We start from the raw sequence: 10,946 nt of genomic DNA, 5'->3' as shown, positions 1-10,946 counted from the left end.
GGTTCTTATATGCTTAGTATACTCATAAGCATCACAAACTAAAGAACCACACTGAGCCTTAGAAAATAAATTAGAATAAAGTTTCTCTAAAACAAAGAAGGATGGGTGTCCTAACTATTGATGCCATTGTATGATTTCCTAGTTGGCATCTTGATTTTTTTTTTCAAAAAGAGTCTGAGGTGAATTCAAATCTAGATTTTCTTTCAACATATATAAGCCATTATACAGTCTACCATCACCAATCCTCTTCCCAATTTGAAGGTCTTAGATAACACAATAGTCAGGAAAAAACTCAATTTTATAATTAAGAGCATTGGTAAGAGCACTGACAGATAAAAGATTAACAGAGAAATGAGAAACGAGAAACAAGAAACGAGAAATATGGAGAACAGAGAATAGCTTAATATTGGAAGTACAAACAATTGATTTGGTTCCAGAGATAGGAATAAAAGAACCATCAGCTATTCTGATTGTATCCTTTTGTAGACACATAAGGTAATTAAAGAAGCATTTAGAGGAGGCCATCATGAGTATATTTGCACTAGAATCAATAATCCATAGAGCACTATCAAGAGACGACATATTAAAAAAACAACAGCAAAGCAACCACATCAATGGAAAAGACATTGTCTAACTAAAACAAACACCCAATCAAACTAAAACAAATACCCAATCAACACCCTTAGCAAAGAATACTTTTTGCCATCGCCATAATAGAAAGCAGCAACAAAAGCAAAGGAACATCCAAACAATTGCAACAGGAGACCGCCCACACCAACCAAACACCCAATCAACACTAAATCCAGCAAGAAACAGCACGAACAGGCCGAAAAGAGAGGTCCAGAGGCAACGACAAGGTTCGAGCATGAAGATCTACACCGGAAACAAGCTCACACACTGAGGGAGGGTGGTGCATTAGTCACACGCGGCCAGATCTCGATCACTGGTGGCTGGCTGCCGGCCGGCGAAGGGGCTGTGACTCCAATGGGGTAGGCAATGATGAAGAAAAATGGGTCTAGATAGGTGAGTAATAAATTTGGTTGCATAGGGTTTTGAACATTTAAAATTGAATTTGAACCCTAAATTAGGCAAAAACTCTAATACCATGAAGAATTTTGGAAGAAATTTTTAATTATATTCCAATTGAATTGATCTTTACAATATTTAAGTATTTATACACAAAAAATCAACATAAATTAGAAATATTTACAATAAGAATAAAAAACTCTAATAATCATGTCTAATTAGGATTTCAAAAATCTAAATCTTTCTAATTAGAAACTTTCTATGTTGGTCAATAAATAGATTAAAACTGAATTCTAGAATAAACAATTATGAAGAACAAGTAAATGGTTGAGATATATTGTTCCAACACCTAGTACTTGATCCTTGTGAACCTTTGGCAATAAGCAAAGGACTTAGTCACAGGTTTGAAGTCAACAAACAAGTTGAATCATAAGTAATATGATCAACATCACTCATATTTACTACCCAATCAAAAGTAATCACTTTATTAGAGTCATAAGGATGATCAAGTAATCACTTTATTAGAGTCATAAGGATGTTGAGATATGATGCTCATACCTACAACATTAACTTGCACATAAGGAACTTAATAGGATTAGTGGGAATTGAACTTGAAGCCACAATAATGTCATTAAGTAGATCCATTAACCTTTGAACTTGTCCTTTAGAAAGATCAATTCGAGAAAAACCTTAATAGGAGTGGAAGTGGATTCACTAGAGACTTGTTCACCTAGAGACTTGTTGAACAAGAAGCATGTCTTGGATTATTTTTTGAATTCATACCACCATTGTTACCATTACTTTGTGAACTTCAAATCTAGAGGAAAAATTATGTGTATGACACTGTGCTTTGATCTGCCGGATCTTTTTTAATGAAAATAAACTATATCATTTTTTCCTTTCTTAACAACCATAACACTATAAAAAATTGTGACCGTAGTAATAATGATCTCTGTATTTCTTCTCTCAATACCATATTACATATTATAAACTTAATTAAGTGAGGAAAATAGTTTATGATATGTTTCATTTAGACCATTCAAGAACTTAAACACTTAGTACTTTTGCAAAATCTTAGCATGTTTTTGAAAATATTTAGAATTATATTTACCACAAGAACAAAAAGGGAGAGGCCCATAGACTCAAAGTTCTTTCCGTGTACTATTCAATTCAATAAAATAAGTATCAATAGACTTTATACCTTGAGTAATGGTGCAAAGAAGATTTTATAGGTGATGTGAATCATCCGACTGAGAGAACCATTGATGTAATTGGTCATCAAATTGGTCTCAAATCTATTTCGCATGTTCTAGATAAAAGATAGTGAAGGCTATAGAAGGAGAAATCAACGCAAGAAGCCACGCTACCAATGACATTGTTGCACTTGACCCATGGCAAAGTATAAATGATACTATAATGATGGCTTAGAAATAGTGCCATCCAAAAACCTTGCTTATTCCTTATAGAAACAACTTCGCTAGGATAGAAAGTTACTTGACACCAATTTAAGAGTTAGAATAATTGAACTTTGACTTTCAGTGTGACAAAGATAGAAAGGAGGAGAGGTATCTTCTAGTGGATTGATCGAATGATTAGAAGAATTTCTCGTGCTGCAATGGAAGAGATCGAAGAAAAAGAGAAAGTCATTAATGAGAGAGAGTAATTATCAAAAATCTAGAAGCTCTTATACCATATCATAAGTTTAGTGTAAACCAAAAAAGAATGATCTTATTCATTTGAGCTACTAACCGCTCACGTATTGTACAACCAATTTACAACAACTAATTATTCTCTAACTAAATAAGTTAGACTAATTAGCTCAGCTCAGCTCAACCGTACAACTTGATATTTTCCAAGAAAAAATTTAATTAAATTATTATATAATCATATAAAGATTTGATTTTTGTATTTGGAATTTAAAAACTAATAAAAAGAAATCAAATAAATTAAATTGTTATAAAATTTTTTGACCCCAAATAAAGGAAGAACCTTGAGAAGAAACTATAACAAAACAAAAATTAAAATCGCAAAATAAGATTGTGTTTGATGTGGTAGAATTGGCTGATTGCTTAACTTCAAGCTAGAGAGGGATTAGAAAGCTTAACGTCAATATACAACATCAGAATTGGTTGATTGCCTAGCAATTAGCATAAAAAGCACAGGAAGAAGAACACATGATTTATTTTTACCATTGTAGAGCTGTAGCAGAAATGTTCAATGAGGAGGGACAATACAATGTCTGGGGACAATTCCATATTTATAATTGAAAAAATGAAAAAAAAAAAAGAAAAAATAAAAAGAGAAAATTCTTCATCCAAACAAAGCAGGGAGTAGCAACTGAACCGGTAAAAGTATACAAAAAGATAGTTCTTTTTTATTCTATTAGTATTTTCTATTCTACTGCTCGTTTATTTTGATTATCATTATCAGTTGGATACCTTCTCCGACAAACCTGCCAACCAGAATTCCAGGTGTGAATACTGACAGAAATGGAAAGAAAATACACACAGCTAAACAGAACAAAACTAGAACTTAATGATTTCAGAGAAATTAGCTTCAGAGCTTACCTAGTGCATTATGCTGCATCTTCCCTTATTAAATGCAAGGTAGTGTACAAAAGAAAATGATGAAATTGCAAAACAGCACAGTAACCAATTTGTTCATAACATAGAGGGTCCCACCCTCGCGACTGACCTGCAAAATAATGGTGTTTTCATGATTGATAAAAGCTATTTATGGATTATTCACCTGTAAACAGATATAAGAGAGTACAAAGAAAGTAGCAGACAAAAATATTTCAGGAATCATTCTGAAAACTGATTGATAAGGTTTGGAAATTAGGACTGGGAGAACTCAGGCCTCTTAATTTTCACCTTTCTGCTGGTTCTGAGGTTGGAACACAAAGTAATGAGAGAAAACAGGAAACGCCCAAAATTGAGCAAGAAACAACATCCTCTCAGCTGAGGGCTATAAGAATTATGATCACGTCAATTACCTCATTGATGGCTAGACACATCTTTGAAAAAATTAGAAAAAGAAAATAGAAATTCACCGGCTTCTCCTGGAAATCAGGAATGCCAGAAATAACATTCATTCCATATCCAGCTTTTCGTACAGTGGGCTTGGACAATTTTGTTTCCTTTCATATGACTATATTGCAAATCTGGATCACATAAATCATAAGTGGAGAATGCAAAATAAGTTTAATTCTCCCAAGAGCTTTAAGCTTTCTGACCAACCAAACTAAGGACTTGATAAATGATTCAGGCTCATATGCCCAGTAAGTTGAACTGGCATTAACTTAGGAAAATGTCATAATTTAACTGTTAGAATGCCGTAAATGTGCCTGCAATTAAGAGATTGAGTTCTGTGATCATGGGATACAATAGTGCCTGTAAAGGTGCATTCTTCCATTTTTAGTGAATGTTTAACTAGTGTATATATATATATATATACTCCCAATGGCTTAAGGGAATCATCAAGCAATACTCCTGCAAGATCCCTCTTTTATTCCTCTCTTTTTCTACATTGTATCAGAGCTTGGCTTCTGATTTTTTTCCTTCTCTCTTTTCACTCCTCTCAGATAAGTCCGCCATTGCAGTTAGCGGACTGTTAAGGTATATAATCTCACCGCCCAAACCACTAGAAATCCTTGCCGCATATCAGCCTCCAGGTGAAATCCCATCGCTGAAGAATCTTCTATGCACCATCTGAACCCTGGTCCACACGCTGACACATGAGGGAGTGTGGATCACTCTTTCCTGGTTAAACTTTCACCAGTCAGTCACCTTGGACAAGCAACTCCATTCTCCTGCAAGTCCTCACCTGGTTAAAGATCAGAGGTCTATCACCTCAACTGGAGCCAACTCTGATCAATACCTAGCAACAAAACAGCAGTCTTCCTCATTTCTTGCCTCTGCTGCCCAGACAGGTAATCTCTTTGCCTGTGTAGCCAAATCGTGGTCCATCAGATCATGAATCCTTTAATTCAGGCACTTACGATCATATCTCTAGTAGTAGAAATTTCTTCTCTATCCATGCTTCTCCTGCAACTTTCTCAAATGTCATTTTAGCTAACAGTTCAAAAACTATTATTAGAAGTGTACGGATGGCTCATCATCTTCCATCAATTATTTTTATTCTTGGTCATACCTGCCCTTGAACGTTCATATAATTTGATCTCTGTTAGCAAATTAACCAAATATCTTACTTATTTTTAACCTTTTTAGCAGCTCCTTTGGTTCTTCTACAAGAGCAGGTATAGGAAGATGATGCCTAGAACACGAGTCAAAAGGTCTGTATTCAAGAACTACCATTGCTTTTCCACCTCCACAATCAAATGAGAGAGTAAAATTTGTGGAGTAATAGAAGAAGAAAGGGGGGGGGGGGGGGGGGGGAGGAAGAGGAACAGAAGAAGAAAGCAGAAAGTAGAAGAGAGAGAACAGAAAGATTACAGAGGGAAAACGTTTAAATTTTGATATTTCTTGGTTTGATCCTTTCAAGCTCACAAGCTGTTATTTATACACTGTTTAGTAACATAAGAAACTGTTCTTGCCACTTAACCACCTCTTGACTTCCCTAACTAATTCTCAGCTACAACTTATTCTACTCTCTTCCCCATGAAACTACAATCCCCTATTCCTCTAATTAGTCATAACATTTCCCATTCCTTGAAATCATTCTTGTCCTCGAGACTCAAGAATAAGGAAAGCTACAATACAATGCTGAAGTTTTTACTTCCTGTGTGTCGATAATTCCAACATTGAGGGAGTGAAGGCTTCTGTTGCAGCAACTTTAAGAGTCATTTTGCAAACAAATAGTTGCAATAAGGCCTGAGTATCTTCCTCGGCCTTCTCTGCATTTTCTTCAGGCATGCCGCTGGTATGACAAGTGGCAAGGCATTTTTTTTCAGGCATGCCACTGGTATGACTAGTGGCAAGCCTTGCCGCTAGTACAATCAGCAGCATGTAGCAGAATCTGCTTACCTGGCAAGATGCACCCCACTTTGACAAAAAAAATTTCCCCACCTCTCTTTGGAAAATATTTTTTAGGTCCCCTCACTTTGATAAAAGGTCCTACCCATACCCCCTCCCTCTCTGCCCCTAATAACTTAAATGATGTAGCAATATAACAAGCTTCCATGGGAGCGCAATTGCTTTGGGACAAAGGAGAGAGGGAGGATAAGAGTAGAGATATCTCCAGATGAATGAATGAATGAGGAAGTTTGAGGGGCAAGATATGAGGCATACATGAAGAGTGAAGACTAAGACTGGAGTGTTCATAATAAACTGCACAACATTGTTTGTATACAAGTTTATTCGTCTTGAATTTCAAATTTTCTACCTTAATTAAAAAAAAAAATTGAACTCAAAATCATATACCTTCTGAAAATATTAATTGAAACAAAATCAATTTGCCAAAAAAATTATAAAAACCATATTAAATTGGTTCAGTTCATTTATCAGGTTGAGACAAAACTTTACTTGGCCCTACCTGTAAATATGAACTCTTCCATTCTTAGTATATATCTAACAAGTATAATTCCAATGCCTTCGGGGAATGAAAAGTCAACCAATGTTTGTGCAAAATATTTCTTCTATGCCTTTCTCTTTTAACTCTTTTTCTACAGTAACCATGAGAGAATGCTCCAACTTAATGTGCTATCAATCTATGCTAGCAAACAACAATATATAATATAATGCTTACCAAGTGTAGAGAGCTTACATGAGCTCGAGAACAAGGGCTGATGCCCCTCCACCTCCATTGCAAATTCCAGCAACTCCGTACTTACCATTTTTATGTCTAAGAACCTGCAAGATGATCACCTAACATGATTTTAATTTCAGTGTAAATATAACAGAAGCATGAAAACTACATATTTATAGATGCCCATCATTCAGTCAGCTGGGTCCTTCCCCACGTAGTTATATAGCCTAAGTGAGAAAGGGGAATAGAGAGGTGGTGGAGTCTGTTAATAAAAAAGGTGAAGGTTACTTGCAGTTGAAAATGGCAGAAGAAAAGCTTACACTGTAATAACAATACAAAGCATGAGAAACAAAAACAAGAAGAAATAAATTGTGGGTAAAGCCCTCAAAGATTACCCCTAACAATGTAACCAAGATACGAGCTCCACTGCATCCTAATGGATGTCCCAAAGATACAGCTCCACCATGAGCATTTACTTTATCCTACATTTATAAGAACCAACAAGTTCACAATAATTCAATTCAACAAATTGAACTGTTCAAACATAAGATGAAAAGTGAATATAATAGCCAAAAGTACAACCCTAAATTAGATTTCAAACTATATTAACAAGTAAGAAATAAAGGGTGGAGTTATTATACAACTCACAAGGTTAAGACCAAGTAGCTTTTGATTAGCAAGAGCCACAACCTGCAAACAATATATTAAAATTTAATTAGCAGACACCCACTTGAATAAAATGTTAAACAGAAATGAACACAACAATTCTTACAGAAAATGCTTCATTTATTTCATAGTAATCAATCTGGGAAGCCTTCAAACCAGCATTTGAAATAGCTTTTGGTATTGCAAGGGCTGGTGCAGTTGTAAACCACTCAGGGGCCTATCCACAAAATACTAATTCAGCATTAAAGTTATCTAATGTTCAGCTCTCCCAAGCCTACAAACCATATGAACCACATTCTTTAAACTACCTGCGCAGCATCACCATATCCTCTTATCCTAGCAATCACTTGCAATCCTAGCTCAATCGCCTTTTCGCCACTCACCAGAACTAGTGCAGCTGCACCATCACTGTCAATGACAGGAAGAACAGTTACAAAGTCAAATGATGGCAGATTACCGAAAAAAGAACACAATGTATATCCAATTCATGCTATAAAATTCATATTGAAGAATTTTAGAAAATTTTAGAATATTATTGTATTTCACTCTTAATCTTTACAAGTGATTTACATGACTATTTATATACAAAAGATTAGGACTAAAAAGAAAACAAATAATCACATAATTACATAAATAATTAGGACATCATTTCCAATCTTGGAATAAGTCAAGGACAATGCCTTCCATATCTTTGCAGCAGTATCAAGCAACAAATAGGACTTAGAGATAACAAAACAATTACCTGAATTCCATTGAGAAGAACTTAAATCACTCTCATCTAGTTGCTTTTTATTACTAGTGATATAGCCGTGCAGTTCTCTAGCCTTGATAAATAACAAACAAGATCTCGACCAAGCGATATAATTGGTTCCATCAAGTTTTAGAAAACTAATTTGCAAAGAAGAGTTATCCGATTTAAGAATCGAGACCATTTTACCTTCTGCTATGATAAAAAGGATGAATCGTGAAAAAATAGGAGGTACCCAAGATTGTACACACAATAGAGCCTAACTAAATCACCAAGAGGCCAGGCAGCATGAGATGGCCAGGAAGAGGTCGAAAATGGTGCCGGAGTGGACTGGGCAGGAAAGCAACGTTGAATAGAACCACACGCGCCGGAAAGGGAAGGTGCGTGAGCCTTACGCACATGGAGTTCCAGTGTCGGAGCAAGACAGCTGACCGACGACACGCCGACAACTGTACTGGTGACAGCAACGAGATGAAAAAAGGCCCCTAGGTAGGACAGTACCAAAATAGTAGATATAGGGTTTAGAAGCCCTAAAAGGAAAAAATTGAAGTGAAACCCTAAAATCAAGAAACCTTTGGTACCATGAAGAATTTGGAGAGTGATTTACATAACTATTTATATACGGAGGATTAAGACTAAAAAGGAAGCAAATAATTAAATAATTATAAAAATAATTAAGGATTCTAATTTATGTCTAGAATCAGTAATCAAATCATATAACTAGAAATCAGTAAATAAATCAATCCATATCCTTGATTTTGATGAGATATTAAACAAAATAGCAATATGAACAAAGAGAATTTAGGACAATATAGAGGTCCCACAAAACGCTCACATCAAATTGTATTGCGTTGGAACCCATAATTTTTAGGCTTTAATTTATTCTATTTATGTAGCTAATTTTTCATGTAACTTTTGCTTCCTTTATCTTCAGCTTCCTATACTAAGACTAGTTAGTGTGTTTTGACCAACACTTTCCTTTTGCTTCTCCAAGTGACAAGGTTTCCCCCGATAAGTGTGCAATAACAATTGGTCGACCTCCTATTGTCAAGGGATCCAACCCAATATCCAACCCAATTTGCATCTGTGAATGCATGTATACACCATGTTTAGAGAATAAGAAACCTTTTCCAGGAGGAGACTTCAAGTATCGCAAAATACGAAAAACAGCTTGCATGAACATCATGTAGAATTTTTGCGAAAAACAGCTTGTATTAGGATCATGCAGAAACTGACTGACTAAACTAAATGCATATGCTATGTCTGGTCTAGTATGCGAAAGATAAATCAGTATGTCTACCAACCTCTAATACCTGCCAATATCCACTGATTCACCAATACAAGCAAGCAGGGATTGCTCTCAACAGGAGTTTCTGCTGGTTTGCAGCCTAACATACTAATTCTTTCCAAAAAATTCAAAATGTATTTTCTCCTAGAAATAAAGATTCCCTTCTTTGATTTGACAATCTTGATTCCCAGGAAATATTGAAATTTTCCTAAACTTTTAATTTCAAACTCCTGAACCAAAAGCTTTTTCAGCCGAGTCATTTCTCAGTGTCATCCCCTGTCATTACTATGTCATCAACATAAATTATGAGAAGTGTAATTTTACCCTTGTGATGTCTGATAAATATAGTATAATTAGCATTGCTTTATTGATAGTAAAAATAATCATAACTCTGCTGAATCAATCAAACCAAACTCTGAGCGATTGTTTCAACCCATACAAACCCTCCTTTAGCCTACACACATTTCCTTGTATTTTTTCATCAACAAATCCCGGAGGAATTTCCATATACACTTCCTCCTCCAAGTCTCCATGAAAGAATGCATGTTTCACATCAAATTGTTATACGTCCTACTCAAGATTGGCAACGCAAGATAGCAATACTCTAATAGAGTTCATTTGGCAATAGGGGCAAATGTCTTCTGGTAATCCACTCCATAAATTTGAGTGTATCCCTTGACAACTAGCCTGGCCTTGAATCTTTCAATTGATCCAATAGGTTTTTGAAAGGTTCATGGTGAAAAGAAGATATCAGGTTACTTTCAACAGGTGTCTATTTTTTCTTTCAGCAATACCATTTTGGGCACTAGTTTGATGCAGCATCCCATTAGACTCCAGATAGGCAGAAAAACTTCCATTCATATACTTTGTGCCATTATTAGTTCTCAAGACTTCTATCTTAGTATCAAATAGAGTACAAACCATCTTGTGAAAAAATTGAAAGGAAGAAAACACATCACTCTTTGCCTTTATCAAATAAACCAAAGTCATACAAGTGCAGCAATCAATAGAAGTAACAAATCAACAATTTCTAGATAGTTATACAGTTTGAGTAGGTCCCCAAATGTCAGAATGGATGGTCACAAAAAAGATCGTACTCCTATTGTTACTGGAGGGATAAGAGATCCTTATATGCTTAGCATACTCACAAGCATCACAAACTAAAGAACCACATTGAGCCTTGGAAAATAAATCAGGATAAAGTTTGTCTAAAACAAAAAAGGATGGATGTCCTTGAAAAATAAATCAAGATAAAAGAGCCATCGGCTATTCTGACCGTGTCCTTTTCTAGACACGGAAGGTAATTAAGAAAGCTTTTAGAGAAACACCTCACGCATTTATTTGCACCAGAATCAATAATTCATGGAGCAATATCAAAAGCACGTACATCACCTCCATTAGTGCCTTTCTTATCTAATATCTTAAAGGTAAAAAGGGACCAACAATACAAAGAAGCATAAATAGCCAAGTTACTATTAAAACACCTTTAAAAACCCAAAGGAGAATCCATTA

At 35.4% G+C, this 10,946-nt stretch overlaps 1 protein-coding gene across 3 annotated transcripts in view; it reads right to left on the bottom strand.

Annotated features, from left to right (window-relative positions):
* Window positions 1-3,187: 3,187 nt before the first annotated feature.
* The window catches only part of LOC110620415 (acetyl-CoA acetyltransferase, cytosolic 1), a 29,040-nt gene continuing 21,281 nt past the window's right edge, over window positions 3,188-10,946 (bottom strand). For 2 of the 3 annotated variants that reach the window (XM_043958735.1, XM_043958736.1), the window contains exons 10-16: window positions 7,707-7,806; window positions 7,505-7,615; window positions 7,381-7,422; window positions 7,128-7,214; window positions 6,751-6,836; window positions 3,594-3,720; window positions 3,188-3,478 (exon numbers count right to left, since the gene is read on the bottom strand). In XM_043958735.1, coding sequence (XP_043814670.1) covers window positions 3,687-3,720; window positions 6,751-6,836; window positions 7,128-7,214; window positions 7,381-7,422; window positions 7,505-7,615; window positions 7,707-7,806 — 460 coding nt within the window. In that variant the 3' untranslated portion in view covers window positions 3,188-3,478; window positions 3,594-3,686. Of the gene's footprint in view, window positions 3,479-3,593; window positions 3,721-6,732; window positions 6,837-7,127; window positions 7,215-7,380; window positions 7,423-7,504; window positions 7,616-7,706; window positions 7,807-10,946 lie in introns of all 3 variants that reach the window. The other variant, XM_043958737.1, reaches the window with a different exon arrangement.

The sequence above is a fragment of the Manihot esculenta genome, chromosome 8, assembly GCF_001659605.2.
Source record: "Manihot esculenta cultivar AM560-2 chromosome 8, M.esculenta_v8, whole genome shotgun sequence".
Classification (NCBI taxonomy): Eukaryota; Viridiplantae; Streptophyta; class Magnoliopsida; order Malpighiales; family Euphorbiaceae; genus Manihot; species Manihot esculenta.
This window is presented reverse-complemented; position numbering and strand designations above follow the sequence as displayed.